The sequence below is a fragment of the Panthera tigris genome, chromosome C2, assembly GCF_018350195.1.
Source record: "Panthera tigris isolate Pti1 chromosome C2, P.tigris_Pti1_mat1.1, whole genome shotgun sequence".
NCBI classification, from domain to species: domain Eukaryota; kingdom Metazoa; phylum Chordata; class Mammalia; order Carnivora; family Felidae; genus Panthera; species Panthera tigris.
The window spans coordinates 83,172,649-83,196,593 of NC_056668.1; the positions used below are offsets into that span (position 1 = coordinate 83,172,649).

The 23,945-nt window shown below is 42.6% G+C and overlaps 1 protein-coding gene across 1 annotated transcript in view; it reads left to right on the forward strand.

Annotated features, from left to right (window-relative positions):
* The window catches only part of MCF2L2 (MCF.2 cell line derived transforming sequence-like 2), a 254,578-nt gene that overhangs the window by 172,728 nt on the left and 57,905 nt on the right, over positions 1-23,945 (forward strand). Inside the window, exon 16 of the mRNA XM_042956659.1 lies at positions 21,673-21,739. Within this exon, the coding sequence (XP_042812593.1) occupies positions 21,673-21,739 (67 nt within the window). The remainder of the gene's footprint in view (positions 1-21,672; positions 21,740-23,945) is intronic.

Genomic DNA, 23,945 nt, shown 5'->3' on the forward strand with positions numbered 1-23,945 from the left:
TTACATCTATAGAAATGCATAGCAGCCTATGAGGAATAAAGGATCTCCATGTGTTGCAGAAGCAACTAAGGCACCCAGACATAGGGTTAACCATGTAAACTCTGAAATTCCAGACCCCGTGGAAGCTCAGAAGCAGCTGATGGGTTCCAGGACCCGTCCCTGAGCTCTGCACCTGCCTTCCTCCCTGGCCCTGGCCAGCTGCTTTTCTTGGAGCTTCTTCTGTATGGGAGGGCAGGGAAGCAAGTGGGGCAGGGCCAGGAGAATCTATCCAAGAAGGCAAAGAATCTGCTTCACTTAAGTTTGGAGTCATTCACATTTTACTACCACCTGCATTTTGTCAGAGCCTGTTCTCACTCTCTTTATAACCTACCCCTTACTTAACCTCCCACCTCAATTTTCCCTCCTTCCTTTTCTTGGTCCCAGTAGCAAGTAGAAAGTAGTAGTAGTAGTAGAAAGTAGATAAAAGTGACCTTGTGAGTTTGTGCCCTTTGGGTACCTAAAGTCATTCCTCCACAAAGAAGATTGGGGGATTTAAGGTGGAGATTCAAAGTGGCAGAAGGGGGTTAAAAATAGGTAAGAAGGACAGAAGGAGAGGAGAGTAAAAAGTCTAGGACTCAGAAAGGATGTTTCAAGCAAGTGTTTGATAAATAAGTATTGGATGAAATGAAAGGTACAGCTGAGGTAAAATATGAAAAATAGTGATTTATAAATAGGGTGACAATATAACCCAGTATAAACCTGTTATGTAAGCTAGACATACAAGCTTCTTGTCCAATTGCAGTTCACATGTCCCACTCTAAACATTATATTTGGAAAGAGCATTTGATCAAGGGTTTACAGAGTACAAAAAATAACAGTGTAAAATGTAGGAGGTATATATAATATTTCTATCTCAGTCTATCAACATTTTTTATAATAAGTTAACTATCATTTATTAAACACCTACCTATTCCAGCCATTATGCTGAGCAGCCCTGCAAGTAGGTAATGCCTACATTTAATTAACTCAGTGAATATTAGTTTACAACATACTGTGTAGTGTAGGCCACAGGCAGGATGCAGAGAAAGCTTCAGAGATATGTCCAGTGTAGACGGCCTAATGGAGTAAGCACATGTTCCGGTGCAGTCTGGAATCTGGACCTGCGTGAAGCACAAGGGGCGGGGGAGGGGGGAACAAGAGTTTTAGAACATGAACAAAAGTAGACTTATATTCTGTTGTTTCCATTTACTGGTCACATGAGCTTGACTTCTCTCTAAACCATGTACCACACAGTCTTTTCCAAGGATCATTTGAGACCATTTGTTTGACAAAGTAAGGTCCAAATCAGGTGTTCAGTATGCGCTGATTTCCCTTCTCTAGAAGTTGTTCATGCATCTGTACCATGATGGTTTAGTTAGTAGATGACTCGTATTCTTCAGGGGTTATTTTCCTTTCAAAATCCGATAAAAGTTTTTAAAAATACTGACCTGGTTGCTAAGGGCCACTTAACACATCCCAAATACTATTGAGACTGAGAACAGAAGTATCATTACTAATTAGCTGAACATGCCTTTCCATTATCTTTGACAGGAAAGAACAATATGGTTCCCACAAGCACTTAAAACATTTCCACGAAGATGACACAGCCAAAAGATTATAAGACCCTGTAAATTATGGAGAAGGAAACCTGAGCTGAGTCAACTTTTTAACTTACTTTGCCTAGAACACTATCAAAAAGTTGTAGAAAAAGTTGTAGGAAAAGGAATAAAGAGATAAAATGTGAAATCTTACATGGATCTTAACTTGTGTATAGTTTTTTGAACTTGGACTTTTGGTAGCTTAGTGTCTGCAGACATAGTAAAACATTCCTTTGTGTAGAAAACTGGCTTCTAGGGTTAAAGCTGTCACTATAGAATATAAATCTTAAAAATAAGTTACAGATGAAAGCCAGCCTTTCAATTTCCAGCATTAAAATGTAAAAAAAAAAAAAAATCACTTTGGTTATTCAGAAGTTTACATTTCACCTGATCAAGTTTCTTATCTTTCAGTATGAAGATTCTTATACCTCCTACCTATATGCATACTGTAAGGAAAATATTCTGGATTTGCACTGTTCTGGCTAAATCTTTGCTGGCAAGGATTCTATGTCAAATGGAAAAGCTCTTGTAATAATTTGCTGTGCCTAAATTTCTGGAACCTAGACACAATATATGCAGCTTTTCACAAGATTATTCTAACAATGGAATAAAATAATGGCTATGGAAATATTCCAAAAAAGGTATTTGCTACAAAATGCAAAGCTTAGATCAATTCAATTAAGTATAAACAAAATTCCAAAAAGATAGGATACATTTTGTTACTTTGAGAAGAGACCATTTCCTTCTGAATTTCTCACAGTTTCTTCCTACCGCATCCTATGTTCTATTATGTAGATTATAGAGCAGTAGGTCCTCAGAAAGAACTCTACATTTACAATTTGAAAGTCACCAAGTGCAATGATTCTCGCCAAAGTGACCCATTTTAAAAGATGACCCATTTCAAAACCCAGGAGTTCGTATTCAAGCTGTTCTATATTTAAGAATTAGAAAGTTATTTCACTTTCCTACAGTCTCCTTATTTGAATCAGTCTTTTATAAAAGGGGAATTTGATCTCCATTTGAATGAAGTATAATATGACACTTTTGCTTGCTACAGCCTGCACTTGGTTTTGAAAATTATTCCCTACCTTTTGAGGTTTTGGGGTTTTTTGTTTGTTTGTTTTGTTTGTGGGCAAGGCATTTATGTGTAATATCATTTATGCCTCCTAATCATCCATTTCTCATTCCTTAGAAACAGCTTCTCTGAGCGTTAGCTTGAACTTTCCCTGTCATAATACTCATTCCCATCAGAAGGTGGGGACGGATGTGAGTTAAAGGGAGTCAGCCTCAGCCTTAGCCTCCCAGTGCTCAATAAATACTCCTGGAGGGTGCCCGTGGGAGCTGGGGGAGGGAGAGAGAGAAGGAGCAAGAGAGAGAAGGGTCATTTTAAGTATATAATGTAAGTATTTCAGGTATTGAATTTATCTTGCTTTAAAATAATAAAGAGTTGACCAAATAAAGCAGTCCTCCTCCCCCATAACAGGATATAAAATCCACCATAAGTTTCTTTGGAGAAAGTTGAAACCTCAGCTGCCAATCACCGGTCTCCCTTTCGAAATTTCAGGAAGGGATCTGTTCAGTGCTACCCCTGCACACCTCTACCTTTGAGCATCCTTTTTTGGGTCAGTTTCAGTTTCTCACATCCCTCTCCCTTCCCCCATAGGGACCAGGCAAAGTTCCCAAAATAAAGGCACAGAGGAACAAATCCAATTCTAATAGATGTACTTTCATTAGAGAATTACCCCAGATATGAGCTACAAGCCACCACCAGCCACTGTGCGGTTACAACATCGGTGTCTCTTTAACATGACCCATAACCTATGACACCAACACTGGATAAGAAAAAATATGGGCTGTGTAGTTAGAATCGGATGAAAAGTTGCTACTTTGACCTTTATCGAATCTGAGTAAGCAACCGGCTGTCACTTCGGGTTACAAAATAAAATTCGGCAGTCAAAAAAGAGTGGCAAAGACCTACCGGTAGCAAGAGAGGTCTTCTTTCCCAGTTTCCCCTGCCTGCCCACTTCCTTGTCTTCCTTGTCTTCCTACCCAGTAACTCGCTGAAAGTTTCCCCACTCTGGCGGTTTCCTAATTCCCAATCAGATGCAGGCTTTCTACCCGAATTCACCCCTGCAGCCTAGGGGTGGTAGCACGGTTGGGGAACCCCAGCCGGAATCCGGGGACCGCAGGGCGCGGCGTTCGCCTGCCGGCTCCCGCGCCCCGACCCGCCTCGGTATTCCCCATGCGCGGCGACCGTCTCGCCGGAGCTCCCTGGGGAGGAGGAACGCGCCGGGCCCCGGGAAAATTAACCCCAACTGGAGCTCCGGGGCCCCCAACCTACCTGCCGCACCCGGGCGGCCCTTGGCCGGGAGTGTCGGCTGCCGGGCGCCCGCGCCCACCAGCCAGAGCGAACAAAGGCGCTCCGGAGAGGGAACGCGCCCTCCCCTTCCCCACCGCGCCGGCGGGCGGCGGGCAACCCTGCCCCGTGGCGGTTAGGGCCTCCGGAGGCTGGGCCGCGCGCGGTCCGGGCCAGAGCAGCGGGCCGAGGCCCGGGTGTCTGCTCCAGCCGTGCGCCCCAGCCCCAGAGCGCATTCCAACCTGAAGTCCTGGGGCCACCCGTGGGAACCGGCGGTGCCTTCCCCTCCTCGCGGCTCTCTTCCCCTCTCGGCCCTTCAGAGACTTCTCGTGGTCCAGAGAGAGCAAAAGGAGAGTCCGAGTCTCCTTTCCCGTAGCCCGAGACCTGCTCCGGTGAGGAGGCACGGCGCGGTGGGGCCGCAGTGCCGGGCAGGGGCGGGGCGGAGCGGAGGCTGGGCGGCCCGGAACCCTCTCTGCGGACCGCGGGAGTCCGTCTCCCGTCCCCGGCACAAAGAACCAACTATCCGGGGAGCTGAGATTTATCCCCGCCAAGCGTGCTAGAACTTCCCCCATTCAGTGATCCGGAAGGGAAGACAACATTTCCACCCACAAGGGCCCTCGGCCCCCGTTAGGATGCGGTGGGCTGCAGAGCACTTTTTTAAATCGCACATATTAATTCCATATGAAACAACTGGTCTCAATACACTTTTCACTAGGAAGTAGAATTCGGTAAACTCATGATCCATTCGTGCAGCACACGCAACAGTTATACAACTACGGTGGGTAAGTTTTGACTGAGTTCTCTGTTCATCTTTTTTTCCTTGCTCGAACAAGAGTTCTAAGGGAGGCTAGTCTTTTAAAAGATCTCGTCATGCCACTTATGCCTTGAGCTTCTGGGGCCTAAGTCACAAAGGAAGAAAACTCCAATTTACATCAAACTAAAGCTTCACTACAGCAGTTCACCCCGCCCCCCCCCCCCCCCCCGTGATTTTACTTACCTTCAAGCCCAACTCAAATTCAAAGAGAGCTTAGAACAAAACTCACCAAGTCCAAGCACAGCTCCTTAAACCCCCAAGTCAGAGGTCGGCTCTCTTGCTGGCATCGGAGCCAAAGTCGGTGGTCTCAAGAACAAAACTTGCCCGCTTTAAACATCGGGCGAGGACTAGGCAGGCAGCGCGCTGGACTCCGCTACCTTCCCCGGAGGGCGCGGGCTGGAGCCGGCAGACCGGGGAGGACCCAATCAGGGGCTCCCGGCGGAGGGCGGGGGCGCGGCAGCCTGGAGCCTCCCCCGAGGCGCTGCCCGAGCGCGTCTCCAGCACCTTTTGGTGTCACTGCCAAAGCCGAGCCTGGCCTACGCCTCTCCCACCAACACAGCATGTTGGTGAAGGTGATGGGTGCCGCCCAAATCTGTTCTTGTTGGTGCGCGACAACTCCAGGAAGTGCCCACCCCATTACCTCCTCAGTTAATAGAGATCATTTACTCAGATGGTAGACTGTGAATCACAATCCTCAGGAATGGCCCATTTGAGTAGTTTCCCCCTTTCAAAATACTCCATGAATGTAACTGGACAAAATCAGGAGAATACAAATTTCTAATAAGGAAAGAGTATTAAAGTATGGGTTTGGTTTCCTGCCCCCCAAATGATCTGGCCTTCTCTTAATAGAACACACATTATCATTTACCAGGTAATATTTTGAAGGGTTTTGCAATTGTACATATTTCAGAACACGACAGAAGACAAAAGATTAACCCAAATACTTCTGTAAAATGAAATCTTTGGGTTTTTTATTGTAAAAGGAATAAGGTAATGGGTTAAAAGTAAATTACTGAATCAGGGTTTGAAACTGTACACACAACATTGTATTTATTTCAAACTAGATTTTTAGGAAGTTTTATAATTGCTTTCTTTAAGCCCTCCACCATATTTTCAACCACACACCTCTTTTCATATATTACCCATAGAGAACATGGCCCAGCATTGCCAAGAGATCACAGTGTCATATGCATGTCAGACCCCATACAGAAATATTAATATAGTGGATTTGTAAGGGAGTCACTGACAGTGATCCATATATAAGCTGATTTGCTGTTATTATAGTGCAGATCACCTCCCTTCTTTATCTATGGGAAATAAAACCCTGACTGTGTTCCACATACAATCTCTTGCCACCCCCAGCTGGCATATGTGTGTGTTCTATTTATGCACAAATATTCAATTACCGTTAAATACCTTTCAGGTCATTTGGAACCAGGCCCTTATACATACGTGTCAACACGTGTGCCCCATGTGTTGAAATACAAACTGACTCAAACATTGAAAAACACATATAAAAATCATATATATCATCCTATTTAGAGATGGACACCCCAGACAGATAAATGATTTCAAAAGTGAGTAGAAGGTTGTTAAGTGGATGTGTGGCTTGAGGTGAGGATGTGGGCGAGAGATGGGGCCCAGCAGAGTGACACCTGCCCTGACCCCCCTCCACCCCCCATACAGGGAAGAGGGCAGCAGCCTGGGAGGTTCCTTTGCCCATCTGGGAGGATTTCCTGCAGGAGGCTGGTTCCCTATCCCACCCCACAGGGAGAGGAAGAGGATGATGGACTTGATGATATAAAACAAAGTATTCATGCTTCTTTTATGAATGCATAAACGAAAATTCTGTGTGAAAATTCTGAAATTAGTTGGAAATAAAATGAAAAGATAGTGGTGATGCTGATTTGACCAGCACGAAGAAGAAGGACAGTGTCACCACCATGTCCTCAGTGTCCACAATAACTGTTTGTGAACAAAGATCATTATGATTAGATTTATAAATGACTTCCAATCTTTCTCTCAGAAATGTGCTTTACAGAGCACTAGAGAACTATGGAAAATACTGGAAAAAGTACTGTAACATCAAGAAGGTAAACTTGGAAGAATTGCAATTTGCATGTTAGATTTTTTTGTTTATTTATTTATTTTGAGAGAGAGAGAGAGAGAGAGAGAGAGAGAGAGAGAGAATGCACAGCAAAGAGGGAGAGAGAGAATCCCACGCAGGTTCCATGCTGTCAGCACAGACTCCAGACTTGATCTCACAGAACTGAGCTGAAATCAAGAGTCCAACGCTTAACTGCCTGAGCCGCTCAGGCACCCCTGCATGTTAGATTTAGAAGGGGCAAGATAGGGCAGAGATAGTGCAGAGGGGAAGCAGATGTCAGAGAGAGGACCAGCAGATAGGGTGGCAGGGCATTATCATTGGTCACGTGTAGGGAAGACTGAGACCTGCGTTCAAGAGAACCTGGGGTGTGGTACAAGCCAAAGAGACTGGGAGAAGAGATGAGTATCAACTGAAATCACAAAAGCAGAACCATATTTGATAACTGACTGGCTTAATGCCTAACACGGCTGAAGCATATGGACATATGCCAGGTTTGACTCATTCAGCTTAAATTTGTACCTTCTGGACTCTGTTAGACAGGAAATTTTCTCACAAACGTTATACAGATACTGTCCTGTGAATTCAGACACCCCACAGTCTGCGTGTTCAGAAACCAGCCAGGTTGTGCAAGGCCTGGGCTGCTAGAGAGATGGGGTGGTGTCCTGAATTCACTCCCTGCCCACCTCGGGATCTGGGCAAGTGACTCAACTTCTCAGCACCCCACAGTATTCCTGCTTGGATGGGTCCAGTGAGGACCTAATACAAAAGCAATCACGTGTGAGTGCTGAGCATTGGTCCTACCACCTGTACAGGCTGCCTGGACAGCTGTCATCCTCATACCCACCCCAGGCTGCAGAAAGCCCCTCTCCCACAAAGAACCAGCAGAGGCTCTTCATGCTGCCTCCCATAATCGCTCTAAAAGGAAATGCTTGTTTCTTTGACATCTTCAGAAACACATTTTCTGTTAATACAACATCACCCATTAAAATAATGCAGCATCTCTTTGCTGCCTTTCCCTCCCTTACTGCCTGCCAAACCCCTCCCACCCCACACATATCCTTCGGGTTTCTTTTCTCTCAACACTTGCTCCTTAGTGATCCCATCCGTTGCCTTTAATGCCTGATTTATATTTGTAGTCCAGATTCTGGGCTCCGAACTTGAATGTCTCCACTCAAATGTGTTACATAAGTCTTAAGCTGAGCATGTGTGAAATGGAATATCCAAATGCATACTAATGAACTGGTGAATGGATAGGACTTGAATGCCCCAAAGGCCAGAATCCTCTTCCCTCCCATCAGTGGACCCAGCCTAATGAGTGACATGTTAATAACAGTCCATGGCATTTTGTCTCTGTAGAAATTGTGGATCTGTTTTCCCTACTCTTAGTCCTCAGACCTCTTGAGGACAGAGACCATGTCCTGCTCATCTCCAGTTCCCTTGCAGAACCTCCCACAATGCCTGGCACAGAGCAAATATGTATTAACTGCCAATCAAGTTGAGTTTTTGCTTAAAGCATCCCACACTCATCAAATGTTCAAACTTTCATTCCAAGAAGATGAAGCAACACAATGGCCCTTGTGTACTGCTCCCGTGATGCCATCGAGGCCCAACACAGACACTGGAGGCACTCTAACGCCTTTCCTAAAGCTCTTGCCTCTGCCCCTGTGTTTGGCACCATTCAGCATTCTCCCTCAGTTCCAGGACCCTGGCGGGCGGATGAAACCATTGTAGGTACACCCAGAACTGGAAGATGAAGGGAACTGATGGCACACAGCAGTTCTCATCCCCAGGCCATTCTCAGAATCCATCTTGTTCCTTTCTCTCCTCCTCTGCACTGGGGAAGTCTCCCCCACCCCCTGACCCTAGTGATCATCTCCTTCCACATCAATGCACAAGGGCATCTCTCATGTGCTCATCTACCTCTCATTAGGGGCCTCACAGGGATGGGGACAGTCTTGGAGGCAGGCCCTGCTCTCTGGGCCCTTCCTTGGCCCAGGAGAGCTGATAGGGTGAGCCTCACTGGGGGAAGGATTCGGGGAGAGGATTGGGGGTGGGAGTGAGGTTGGCACAGGTTTTCCCTCCATGCTGCCAATGCTCAGACAGCCCCTGTGACAGTGACTCAGTACCACTCCCTGACAGTGGACCGCTCAGCATTCCCTCTCCCCTCCCCACCTGCAGATCTGACACCTGCTCCACACTCCCAGGGCCCTATGGGGTTCTGTGCAAGTTCCAAGGGGCTGCCTCTCACTCCACCTCCTCCTCCTACTCAGGAGGGCATATCCAAATTGAGTGAATGAGTGACATTTGTGGAGGGACGATCTTGAATGCTGTCTGGTTATCACTTATATTTTAAAAGACAACTCACCAGCCTTGCCAGAGCTATCTATCTAAGGTGAGCAAAATGACTTAGGTCCTGTGATGGGGTGGTACAGGGGAAAAGAGGAAAAATACAGAGCATGGGAAATGTTCAGAAAATAGTTATTGGCTACAATATGGGGGCTACATGCCTGGCCCAGATGCAGTCATTTGTGTTAGAAATTTTGTACTTAATTAAGTTTGGTTGTGCTGATATTTAAGGGACAATTAAAATATAATTCTCTATTTCTCTTTTCTTAATAGTTAATAATTACTAAGTGCTCATTACCTGCTTTATGGAACATATGGGGATCAAATCCCACTCAAACCAATTCTAAAAGACAGTTACAGGCCTTCCTGAGAATTTTATTGAGTATTACTTAAAATAAGTGGCCCATTAGTTAAGAGTTAGAAATGGTTTTCTTATACTGAGATCTTTCTTATAACAGCACTTCCAAAAGGCCAGTTCTAAAGTCCTTGATAAATCATTAAAAACATAAAACATACATTTCATGAGTTAGTCTTGGTTAGTCTGATGGTATAAGGTCATAAAGCCCAATATCAACACATATTTGACCCTGCAGATATAAGGCTAAGGAATACTGGAAAGAGAGAGCAATATCTCTGAGAGATATGTTTCTATCATATCAAATAAATAAATAAATACATATATACATACATACATAGGGGTGCCTGGGTGGCTCAGTCAGTTAAGCATCCAATTTCGGCTCAGGTCATGATCTCATGGTTTGTGGGTCAACACCTGCACTGGGCTGCACACTGCACCTGCTTGAGATTCTCTTTCTCTCTCTCTCTCTTTCTGTCCCTCTCCCACTCAGGTTCTCTCTCTCTCTCTCTCTCTCTCTCTCTCAAAAATAAATAAATAAACTTTAAAAAATAAGTAAACAAACAAATAAACCCTCTTTAGAAGAAAGGGATTGAAAGAATAATGGGATATCTGCTACGGAGAAACAGATAAGGATAGTTCTGCAAAAGAGGTACATAAGGCAGAGAAAGCAGTGTGTCTTTTCTCATTTTTTTTTAACTTTTTGATTTATTTTATACACATGTATTTTACCTTTGGGAATCTCTTTTTTGCAATAGACTTTGCATGAGGTAGAAGCTCATTAGCGGTCTCAGTTTTTGTCTTTACTGAAAATTATTGAGTTACGTGGATATTCCTATTGAAATTAGTACCAGCAGTACCCTTTCCCATGAAATAATCATGGTTTCCTACCAACAGCATTCCAGGAATCTCCTTCGTGTACCAGAAATCTCCCACAAGATGTCTTGTTATGTTTGGATAGCAGGTGTGCCTATGCACCATGGCTCTGAGATTTCTTGAATCTCACACATTAACAGATGATGGCCTGAGCCAACCCTTTTTCTCTAACCTGCTTACCTGTGTCCTCACTGTATGGGCCCTGTCATTTATGGAGCTATGCTGCAGAGTCAGAATATTGGGTACTATTTTAGTGGACTGACATTCACCCTTGGCATATCAGTTCCCCGTTACTGGTTTTAGAGCTAGAGGGCCTGAACTTGACCTCAGTGGCAGCACCTAGCCAGCAATTTGACCTCAATCAAGTCACTTAATGCTCTGAGTCTCAATTTCCTCTTCTGTGAAATGAGAATAACAATTAATACCTACTCTTGCTCACAGAATTGGTGTCTCTTCCTCAAATCTACCATTCATCCATTCAATAAACATTTATTGAGAATTTACCTACTTATAAGGCAAGGGGACAAAGATAAATAATACAGGACAAATACCCTGGAGGAGCTCTTTGTCAGGTGTTGAATGGATCAAGGAAGGTAAGGCACACATTAAGGAAAACAAGTCTACTTCACACCCATTAGGCCACTTAAAAAATAGAAAATAACAAGTGTTGACAAGGATATGGAGAAATTGGAGCTCTGGTGCATTGCTGGTGGGAATGTCAAATGGTATAGTCGCTATGGGAAACAGTGTGATGTTTCTTCAAAAATTTAAAAATAGAATTGTCATATGGTCCGGCATTTTCACTTGTGGGTGTGTACCTAAAAGAACTGAAAGCAGAGACTCAAACAGAAAGTTGCCCACCAATGTTCATAGCAGCATTATTCACAAGAGCCAAAGGTGAAAAACGCCAAAGTATCCATCAACAGATGGAAGGATAAACAAAATGTAGTATATACAAACAATGAAAGATATTCAGCCATAAACAGGAATGAAATTCTGACAAATGCTACAACATGGATGAACTTTAAAACACTATGCTAAGTGAAATAAGCCAGGCACAGAAGGACAAACGTTGTATGTTGTATGATTCCATTTTTAAACAAGGTACCCAGGATAAGAAAACCCTTGGAGACAGAAAATGGAATAGAGGTTACTGTGGACTGGGGGAGGGAGGGAGAAATGGAGAGTTAGTGTTTAATAGATACGGGAATTTTGGGGTGCCTGTGTGGCTCAGTCTGTGGAGCGTCTGACTTCAGCTCAGGTCATGATCTCATGGTTCATGAGTTCAGGCCCCACGTCAGCCTCTGTGCTGATAGCTCAGAGCCTGGAGCCTGCTTGGGATTCTGTGTCTCCCTTTCTCTCTCTGCCCCTCCCCTGCTTGTGCTCTGTCTCTGTCTCTGTCTCTCTCAAAAATAAATAAACATTAAAAAAAAATAGATACACAGTTTCAGTTTGGGATGATTGAAACTGTTCTAGTGATGGCTGTGAATGTGATATACATTTTGAATGTACTTAATACTACTGAATTGTACACTTAAAACGTGTTTAAATGGTAAATTTTAAACACAATTAGAAAAATTATAATCCCTAAAATGCTATACAAATGCAGGATTGTTATCTTGAATTGGCATTAATGAGATTGTGTTTATAAGCAGTCTCTCTTTTAAGAAGTGTAGTATGTGTGAAATTCCTTTGTCATTATTTATTATGTGATATCGAAGAACAAGCATCCACCCAGATGAACTTTAATAATAATTTATTTATGCCCCATCCTCTTCCAAAAAGAATTTGAGGTAGTATACTCTAAATGCATCAGAGTAATGAGGCCAAATCCAATGGACATAAGAAAAAATATACAAACAGATACAAAGAAGAGAGAACAAATGGCACTCAGCAGCAGAGCAAGAGTCTCTCAACTTTTAGCCTTCCAGAAGCCAGGGAAGTGTTTGCATTCATCAGACCTTTTTTTTAATGCTTAAAAATCATTGGTTTCAACATGGTCATTATATGGGTCTATAGCGTCCATGTTGCTACCATTTACAGTTCTGAGAATGTATTGTATAATATGGAACACCTAATCGAAACAGAAGAAAGATGTCGAACTAAGAACATCTTCTCCTAAGTCAGAGCCCTCAGGGCCCATTCTGTGCTAATGACAAGGGTTCCCGGAGAGTTGTCTGCCCTGCAGGCCAAATGAATCTCCTGCACCTTCCCCTGGGCTCCTGCATCAAGTCTACACTGTAGCCCAGCAGGACAACCATCTCCTCCATCTGGGCCCCCCCCCCCAACCACCTCCCTTGCTCCCCATCCAGCCCCTGCCCCAGCAGCGTGGTTCACACAAGGCCCCCATGTGGCCAGAACTCCCAGACTCTGCTCATGTTTCCTTCTTCCTGGAACAGCCCTCTGTCTTCCTGGCCAAGCCCTCACCTCTTACAGAGGACAGTTCAGATTTCACCGTCTCCAGGACGTCTCCAGCCCATGTTGATTTGCCTTCCTCGTGCTGTCCTGGTGCACTTTCCATTTACACACTAGCTATTTAGCCCCTTGAGGATGTGAGTGAATGGAAAGTTTTACAAGTTTTGTTTCATTTCTTGCAGCAATGAAGAGTGAGGTGTGATTAGGCCAAAGACCACATCATACATTTTATTAGAAATGATAATATATTTAGAAAATGATCTTTGAGAGCCAGCAGGGATTCTCAAGATTATCTAATTTGGCCTTTTGACACATAAAGAAATGGGCGATACCCTGGGAAAGAAAGTGACTTGCTCAAGGTCACCATCTATATTTGAGATAGAAATAGACTTAAAAATTTAACATCCTGAAACCCAGTATTTTTACAACAGTATGCTAGTTTCATTTTAAATTTGTGTTTTATTTAGTATTTAGTAATCAAACAGGACTTTGGATATACCCCCAAACAGGTGAAGAGAGGTAGCGTAACATCTTGCGAAGAACATTGGCTTCGCCAAAGTGGTGGGTCTTCAGCAAGTCACTTTGTGGCTCTGGGCCTCTTGTTTTTTCATCTGCAAAATAAGGATGAATTGGATGGTCTTTAAGCTTATATTTGTTTCTGGCATTTTGTGAACCTACTAGACTGTTGACCAGCCCCACCAGAGAATTTACAAGTACTGATTGAGCATACATCTCTCACCTCTGCTTTCTCCTCTATGCTGTTCCCCTCAGCCTGGGACACACTTCTTCCAAACGTTTTCCCTTGCTTGCTTTCTTTTTTCTTTTTTTCTTTTTTCTTTTTTAGTTTTTGCTTGCTGTCTTTTTTAAACTCACCTCTGCTTTCTCCCCTATGCTGTTCCCCTCAGCCTGGGACACACTTCTTCCAAACGTTTTCCCTTGCTTGCTTGCTTTTTTCTTTTTTTTTTTCTTTTTTCTTTTTTAGTTTTTGCTTGCTTTCTTTTTTAAACTCACCTCTGCTTTCTCCTCTATGCTGTTCCCCTCAGCCTGGGACACACTTCTTCCAAACGTTTTCCCTTGCTTGCTTTCTTTTTTCTTTTTTTCTTTTTTCTTTTTTAGTTTTTGCTTGCTTTCTTTTTTAAACTCAGCTTAAACATCACTCAACTCAAAATTGGTAGTAGTGTCTCCTGCTACCCTTGGCTTAATTTTGTCCTCTCCTCTGCACTTAACTCCTCTGACTATCCAATACCTTACCACACTGTACTGGAGTCATTGACTTTCTTGTCTCTGCCTCTACACTATGAACTAAGGCCTGGGACCATGGTACATTTCTTGAGCCCAAGTGCCTATAATGGTGCCTGGCTAATGATAGTAGGGAACGTAATAAAAGATTGGTAAATGGATCTAACAGTTTTTACTTGGGAAGTGAGGACAAGACTGTGGCACCGATTTTATACGAAGCTGTTAGAAAGCATTTTCATGGAAAAGGGAGGATTGGAACTGAGTTTTCAAGAATCATTAGAATTTGACATGGCGCCTGGGTGGCTCAGGCGGTTGAGTGTCTGACTCTTGATTTCAGCTCGGGTCATGATCCCAGGGTTGTGGGATCGAGCCCTGTGTTGGGCTGTCTGCTGAGCATGGAGACTGCTTAAGATTCTCTCTCTCTCTCTCTCTCTCTCTCTCTCTCTCTCTTTCCCTCCCTCTCCCTCTCCCACCCACTTTGCATGAGTGCGCTGTTTCTAAAATAAAAATAAATAAATAAAAGACTTAAAAAAAAGAATGACTGGAATTTGAAAGGGAATGTAAAGTAATAACACTGGCCTAACTAATGGTGGGGGGAGGAGGTGGCTAAAAGGAGTGGGTCAGATCAGTGTTACTTATTTGAATAGCAAAACATTTGCATTAGATTGTCTGGGACGTTTGTGCAAATTACAGATTCCCCCTATAGCTCCCACCCATTACTCCCCATTCTGGATTTGTAGGTCTGGATTTACCTTTAGAACAAGCTCCCTAAGTAGATTCTTATCACATGAATGGAGTCTTGAAATCCTGGAACACTGGCAATTGTGGGCGATTGGAAGGGGTTTTAAGTTTTTGAAGAGGGGGAATGGTGGCATGAAGAAAATGGAGCTTTATGAAAGGCACAGACTAGTGGTCTGCAAAACAGACTGAAGAGGGGGAGACCTCAGAGGCAAGGGGAACTTCCAGAAGTGCACCAAAGTATTCGAAGTGAGAGGAAGGGAGAGCTTGCTTTCTACTGGCCACACCAGAAATGGAGAATAAGCAGTGACTCCAAGAAACATATTGAAAGATGAAATGATGAGGCTTGGCAACAGATTGAGTATATAAGCAATAATGGTAGGGAGCAGTTTGAAATGACAACTGTGTTTCAGGGACCCTACGAAATGTCAGTTCCACTGATATACATGCTGCTTCTGTCTAATGAGTTCTGCTTCAGCTTGAGGTGATTGAGGTGTCTGGGAGACATCCAGGGGAGAAGCGTGTAAACTATTGGCAACATGGGCTTGAGCGTAACCACAGGTCTGGGAGGAAGATAATGACATGGGGTCAGTAGCATGAGAGAAGAGGAAGGAAGCCCTAGGAACCTGAGTTTAGACCTCTGGGAGCAGCAACATTAGACAGGAGGAGGAAGATGAAGCAAGCAGGGAATAGAGAAGAAACAGAGAGGTAGGTGGTGAATGAAGAGTAAATAAGAAAGAGAAACCAAAGGAAGAAAAAGGTTTAAGAAGGTGAGTATCCATTATGTCAGATGCTGTAGAGTTTGAGAAGGATAGGAACAGTCCTTTCAGAGTTGCCCAGGTGGCTCAGTCGGTTGAGTGTCTGACTCTTGATTTCAGCTCAGGTCGTGATCCCAAGGTCATGAGATCGAGCCCTGAATCAGGCTCCACACTGAGCATGGAGCTGCTTGGCATTCTCTCTCTCTCTCTCTCTCTCTCTCTCTCTCTCTCCTTCTCTTCCTCTGTTCCTCCTCCCCAGCTCTCATGCTCTCTCTCTCTAAAATTAAAAAAATGAAGAAAAAAAAAGAACAGTCCTTTCAACTTGGCAAAAAGGGTTTCAAATGAAAACTAACTTTTAAAATGTGAAAATCTATAGCTCTTTCTGACATGTGCATTGTTAGCTATCATACCAGGAGTAAATAAAAACTCTTGATGGCAAATTGTGTTGACAATTAATGAGCAAAAATATATTTCTGACAGGTTGGTTTCCAAAAGGATGCTATTCTATTGGAGATATGGGAAGTGGGGAGGTGGAGGTGGGAAATGAAAGGCAATGGTTGAAAAAGGGAAACAGAGGCAACTGGGTGGCTCAGTCGGTTAAGCACCTGAGTTTGGCTCAGGTCATGATCTCATTGTTTGTGAGTTTGAGTCCTGTGTCAGGCTCTGTGCTATCAGTGCAGAGCCTGCTTGGGATTCTCTCTCTCCCTCTCTGTCTGCCCCTCCCTTGCATGTGTTCTCTATCTCAAAATAAATAAAAATAAAACTTAAAAAATAGTTTAAAAAGGGGGGGGGGAAACAAGATTAGGATGCATGGACAAAGAAGAAACTTATCAGGAAATCCTAATAACATTTATGTACTTTAATGATCTAGCTTACAAAATAGGGTTGCATTGAGCTTTTAAAAATTTTTTTAGTGTTTATTTATTTTTGAGAGAGAGAGAGAGAGAGAGAAGAGAGAGAGAATGAGTCGGGGAGGGGCAGAGAGAGAGGGAGACACAGAATCCAAAGAAGGCTCCAGGCTCTGAGCTGTTCAGCACAGAGCCTGTTGTGGGGCTTGAACCCACGAACCATGAGATCATGACCTGAGCCAAAGTCGGATGCTTAACCAGCTGAGCCACCCAGATGCCCCCACATTCAGTTTTTTAAAAAGGTTCCATTCTTGCCCCTTGGTTACAGTGTCATCTGAAAAAAACATGAGGTGTCATACAGAATGGAAACAGATATCCAAAGCTCTGTTTTTATGCTAGCTTGAAATATGGCTTCAGAGGGGAAACAGTCCCTTAAAACACATTATCCCTCCTTTTCTTCCTTAATGACATAGGGGTCAGGGATGGAGGGAGATCCACTTTTAAATGTGAAACAAAGTGCCAGAATATACACTAGTATAGATTACATTACTGCAAGCTGATCTGGCATGGTTAACTCCATTTGGTGCCCTAATTACAGTGCTCCATCTCTGGATAGATATCCATCAGGACATAAATTGCTCTAGGTGTTCAAAGGTTTTTTATTACTTGAGTACCTTTAATGTTTTGTTCTTCATCTACATTATATATACTTGATGACTTGAGATGTTAAATCCTTGAGAGTCTTTTCTACAAAGTTATGTGCTTTGGAATAACGAAGCAGGCAATCATCGACAAGAATCATAAATTTTCTCCCATTTTAGAAAGTTATTAAAAAAAACAAAGGAGAGAAAAAAAGAATGGCTTAACAGTGGTGTTGAAGGCTATTTAAAACAAGATCTGAACTGAAGTCTGGGCTTATGGTGTTCAGGGGACTCCCTATCACTCTAGTTTTATCCATTGCACTCCAACAAGTAAAATGAAGCTACTGGATGAGATCTCTAGACTGTTTCCAAACTATAAACTGAGACATGACCTGATAAGCAATTTTTTTTCTTCTGAGTTGTGAATATTTTCTTGTGTCAGGTTCCCCAAAACTCCTAAGAGTCTCTGAGTTCTTATGGAACTGTTGGGTGATTAAAATTGATTTCTGCCCTCCACCTAGTGTTATCTGCCTTCTGACTTCATTTAATTGTCAATACGTCCTTAAACAGACCTGCCAAGTTGTTTAAGCACGGTGCTTCATAAGGGCTTAAGAGACTGGCTGTACTCTGGTTTTTGTGGACGGTTGCTGTGGTCCTACTTAATGCCATGGCTCATGGAATAGATTGGTATTGAGACCTGTATTTCCTTCTGACATAGCAACTGCTGTCATTTAAGGATGACTGTAAAAAGCAAAAGAACCTCTTAGTGACTTTGTTACCTAAGTGTGATCTTAAAGTCTGTATACTTCTTGAAATTGTGTCCTCTGTCAGTGACTATCCTTTTTCAGTCTTGTCTTATAATAAGCATTTATAAATAGATACAAAAATTGTCATTTTAAGAAGAGATCATTGTTGAGCTATAAAACATGTAAATTATAGGTTTTATTTATATCTCTCTACTGGAGTTTATATGTCATAACCTCCAGTAACATTCATTTTAAAATGTCATTTAAACTATTTTTTAATTATAAAACTGGTAAAAAAAATTTTTTAATTAAAGTTTGTAGGGAGGTGTAGAGTAAGAGGTAAAAAAATTTCCTTCCCTGTTTTCTAGCCTTCAGTACAACTCTCCAAAAGCAATCACTATTAACAATGTCTTAAGTTTCTTTGCATGAATTTTCTTCTTTTTTAAAGTTTATTTATTTTGAGAGACAGAGAGAGTGGAGTAGAGGCAGAGAGAGAGAGGGAGAGAGAGAATCCCAGGCAGGCTCCGTGCTTTCAGCTTAAGATCATCACCTGAGCCAAAACCAAGACTCAGATGCTTAACTGACTGAGCTACCCAGGCGCCCCTCTTTGCATGAATTTCCTAAGCATGTACAATTATATATACATACATATATGTATGTATACGTACTCACTTTTACATAGTAATACCATGTATATTGTTCTTCATCTTATGTTTTTTTAAGTTCACTTAATATACCAGGACTGTGTCATACCAGCATGACTCAGTCAGCCTCATTCTTTTTTTAAAACTGCATGCCATTTCATTATATATCTGTACCATAATTTACTGATGAACATATAAATAATTTCCAATTTATATCTGGTTGTTGTGGAAGTGCAAATAATTACAAATAACGGACATTAGTAGGAATGAAATTACTGAATCAAGGAGCACGTGTTTTAAATTTTGATGAGATATTTCCAGGTCGTCTTGCACACAGTTGCACTTCTGTCAATATTCTCTGAGAGTGTTTCCACATTCTTATCTATCAGTCTCCCTTTGAGATTTGAAATTTCTACTGTTCTAGTAGTTGATAATTGTTATTTCTTTTTACTATGCCTTTGTTGGATTAGTGTGCATTGAACATTTTTTTATAAGACTAATAGTCATTTTTATATTTGTGTAAATTGTGTGTCCTTTGACTATTTGTCCCTCACCACATCCATTCTATGAGAGAAAAAGAAGCCCTTTACTAGGATAGACTACCATTTATTTATTTATTTTTCTAATTTATTGTGGGTTTTTTGGGTTCAGCTTTATCTGTTTGTTTGTTTGTTTATTTATTTATTTATTTATTTATTTATTTATTTATATTTTAATTCCAGTGTAGTTGACATACAGTGTTATAATAGTTTCATATGTATAATACAGTGATTTGACAATTCTATACATTACTCAGTGCTCATCATGATAAGTGTACTCTTCATCTAGTCCACCTATTTCCCCCAAGACCTCCCCTCTGGTAAGCATCAGTTTATTCTCTATAGTTAAGAGTCTGTTTTTTGGTTTGTCTTTTTTTTCTCTTTGTTCATTTGTTTTGTTTGTTAAATTCTACATATGAGTGAGATCATATGGTATTTGTCTTTCTCTGACTGACTTGTTTCACTTAGCATTATAACTCTAGATCCATCCACGTTGTTGCAAATGGCAAGATTTCATTCTTTGTTATGGCTGAGTAATATTCCATTGTGTATATATCCATCTATCAATGGACGCTTGGGCGGCTTCCATAATTTGGCTATTGTAAATAATGCTGCTATAACATAGGGGTGCATATATTTTTGAATTAGTGTTTTCATATTCTTTAGGTAAATACCCAGTAGTGGGATTACTGGATCATATGGTAGTTCTATTTTTAATTTTTTGAGGAAACTCCACACTGGTTTTCACAGTGGCTGCACCAGTTTGCATTTCTATCAACAGTGCACAAGGGCTCCTTTTTCTTCACATCTTCACCAACACTTGTTTCTTGTCTTTTTTATTTTAGCCATTCTGGCAGGTGTGAGGTGATACCTTATTGTACTTTTGATTTGTATTTCCCTGATTATCGATGAGTGATGTTGAGCATCTTTCCATGTGTCTGTTTTCCATCTGTATGCCTTCTTTGGAGGAATGTTTGTTCATGTCTTCTGCCCATTTTTAGTTGGATTATTTGTGTTTTTTGGTGTTGAGTTGTGTAAGTTCTTTATGTATTTTAGATACTAACCCTTTGTAGGATATGTCATTTGCAAACATCTTCTCCCATTCAGTAGGTTGCGTTTTATTTCTGTTGATTGTTTTCTTTGCTATGCAGAAGGTTTTTATTTTGATATAGTCCCAGTGGTTTATTTTTGCTTTTATTTTCCTTGCCTCAGGAGACACATTTAGAAAAATGTTGCTATGGCTGATGTCAGAGATATTACTGGGATAGGCTACCTTTTAATAGATTAACCTACCAACAGTTCACAGGAAACCATAAATGTATATATTGTACACATGATCACATGATCAAATGTATATATGGTACACATGATCACCTGTACAAACACTAACTCACTTGGAGGCCTGAAAGAAAGCCAAAAAAAGAAAGTGTCTGAGAAGAGAAAGAGAACAGTCTCTCTGGAGATAGATGTGGGGACTGGCCTCAGTCTTTCTATTAGTTTTCTATTGCTGCATAAAAAATGACCACAAACTTAGCAGCTCACAGTTTCCGGGGCCAAGAGGTCAGGCACAGCATGACTGGCTTTTTGCTCAGGTCCCACAGAGCTAAAACAGTTAGTCAGCTGTGCACAGTTTCCTCTTCTAAGTTGATGTGGTTGTGGCAGAATTCAGTTTCTTGTAACTGAGGGACCCAAGTCCCAGTTTCCTCACTGGTTATTAACTAGGGGCCACTCTTAGCTCCTAGAGGCAGCCTATGTTCCTTACCACATGGCCTCTTCCATCTCCAAAGCCAGCCAAGGACAGCCTCCCTTGTGTTATATCTTTCTCATTCTTCTAGTCTTTCCGACTTCCAGACCCAGATCTGATGAGTTCATGAGAGTAGAAAAGCCCAGCCAGGTAATCTACCTATCTCAAGGTTAACTGGTTTGGAACAAAACAGAATGGCAAAGTCCCTTGACAGCAGCACCTAAATTAGTGTTCAGTTAATTAACTGGGAGGAGGTGTGTGTACACACAGAGTCAGGAAACTGGGATGAGCATTCTGCCCACCACAACCCCCACCTGCTTTCCTCAAGAGAAGCAGACAGAGGTCATGTCTGTTGGCTGAGGAAACCAATGCTACTGACACATTAGATGCCAGAGAAAGAGAACATAACTGGAATCCATCTAACCCCATGCACAACAAAGTCCACTCATGTGGGTCAAAGACCTTGATCTGAGCAATGAAACAGCAGAAAGCTACAGAGAAAATCTTGGAAATCACACATACAGTGTAGAGGTCAGGTAGGCTTTCCTGACCAAGGATCCAAACCTGGCATTTCTGACTCCACAATCTCTGCCTTCTTGACCCCCACATGATGGCTCACCAGAAGACAGGTCATTCATTGGCTATACAAGTGGGTTTACAGTCCTCTAGCCTTCCTTTTTCTTCTTATGCCAGTGTGATTAGAGTGTGGTTTTGTGAGATGCTGTCCTTGGGTGTCCTTGGGTGTCCAACAGAATAGAATGAAGTACCGCAATCTGAATAAGTAAGTCACTAAAGGGAACTGTATTGTTGACAATATTAAGAATTCTAAAAAAACCTCTCTTCCCTCCCTCTCTTTCTCTTTCATATTCCCACCTGCTGCTGTGATCCAGACGCATTATACGTGACTTGCTTGAGACCGAAGAGATTTATATAAAAGAAATTAAGAGCATAATTGATGTAAGTAGATTGGGGTAGTAGACATTAAGCATGTATTCAAACTAGAGAAGTTCTGTTGCACAAAGAGACTTAAGGTAGTTGCCACATGTCTCTAGAATCCCCACTGAGGGGACAGGTCTTACACTACCACAAGTATCTTTCCAATAGAGATAAGAACATTCGTTTGACTATTGATCCATTTAGCCAAATAACTTACAAGGGACTGTGACAATTCATATGATTCTAGCAGTGCCCAATAGGTTCACCCTATGGTTGTCAACAATGAGCATGATAATTTGAATGTTTTTGATAATTTAATAAAGGGGAATTGTTTCAAGTAGCATTTTTTGCTTGAGAGTGAAAATTAGAATTTTCCTGTTTTCCTAAGGAAATAATTTTGAGAAAAAGATTATGTGTACAAAGTTATAATAGAATTTTTTAATAATAAAATATCAGAAGAAAAAATCGCCAATAAAATAGGGGGTGGTTAATAAATTCTGATATTTATGCTAAATGAAATATTATTCAGCAGTTACAAAATAATTATTTTGGAGGATCAGGCCAATATGGCGGAGAAGTAGGGGGATCCGTACTTCCCGCATCTCTCAAACAAAGAAGGGCTGAAGCCAAAGGACTTTGAACCCTGAGAGTCGGGGAGGAAAAGAGACTGAGTCTAACAGGGAGACACCGGAACAACCCCACAGGCTATAGGTGGGTGATTGCGAACTGGAGGAGATAAAATGGGGCCGCGTGGGGCCTTCTGCGAAGAGCCAAAGGGAAGCGAAAGAGTGGCTGGGGAAGTGTAGGACTGCATCTGGACAAGAGAAAAACCTCAGACCCAGACGGAGAGGGATCCCATCTCTAACTGCGGGGCTTTCTTCAGACTGGGGCTGGCTGCCCTGTTCGTGCACCTGGGGAGGAGGGGAGCTACCCCCCGGGTTCAGTGGTAGGTCAGGGGCGCAGTCACAGTAGGAGAAAGCGGTCACCTCCTCGAAGTGCTGCAGCACAAGACAAAGCCTGCCTGCGTCTGCCACCCCCATGCTCAGTGGCTAGGTCAGGGGCGCAGTCCACAGTAGGAGAAAGCGACCCCTTCCCTGGAGTGCTGCAACATGGAACAAAAACAGCCAGGACCACATATCGGATGGCATAGAGAGGTGCTTCCCCAGTGCCAGGGCGCATGGAGTGGGAGTTTAAATCCCAGCCAATCACTGGGGCACGGGAATTGGTGGAGCGAGAAAAACTGCCCCGTCTGTGCCCATGGCACAGTGAGGATGACTCCAACGGAGTCCACCGGGTCAGAGGAGAGGAGACTGGGGGGGGGGGGGGGGGGGGGGGGGGGCGTCGCCATTTTTCTCCCCACCACCAAGGCGAGGCCTCAGAGATGGGTCCATGGGGCTCCCCGTGGAGGCGGGACCTGCCTATACCAAACCACGCCCCTCCACGCGGGGTAAGTGTGTGTCTACTGGAGCAGCATAGACACTGAGGAACCAGACCGACCACTCTTCCGGACCAGTGCTTCTACATTACCTGGATTAATTCTAGGACAATTCTTATTATTTAGATACATTCTACCTTCCTTTTCTCCTTATCTCTTTCCTCCTCTAGGCCGGTTACTCTGGTTTGTTTAACAGACATATTTAATCCATTCTCTTGTTGGTTGTTTAAGCAGACATATTTAATCCATTCTCTTGATACATGTTCTACACCTCCTTCTTTACTTTCCTTTCTCTCTCTCTCTGGAATACTCAAGCTGTATAGTTTCTCTGTCTACATAACTTTATCATCGTTTCTCCCCCCCCCCTTCTTTATTTTCCTTTCTCTCTCTCTGGATTAAGCCATTTAGTCTCTCTGCCTGCTCAATGTTTATTTTTTCTTTTCCCCACCCCTGTCATTTCTCTCTTTGTATGTGCTCTTCCATCAGCACCGCCTCCACCCTATTCTTTACTTATAGTTGGTGTTTTTGGTTTTTTGCTTTTGGATTGTTTGTTTGTTTTATTTGTCTGTTTGTGTGTTTTTGTTTGCTGTTTGTTTGTTTGTTTGTTTGTTTTCCTTTCCAGGGCTACTTCAAGGAACAAATCAAAGCACACCTGGGAGGGTCCAAAACATCACTACAAGTAGGGAAATAAAATAACCAAAGTCACAATAACGGAGAGCAAGTAACACCCTCCAAAAAAACACCTCCTGAAGGGCCAGACCCTGTATGGTGTATGGCCCCCCTTTAATATAG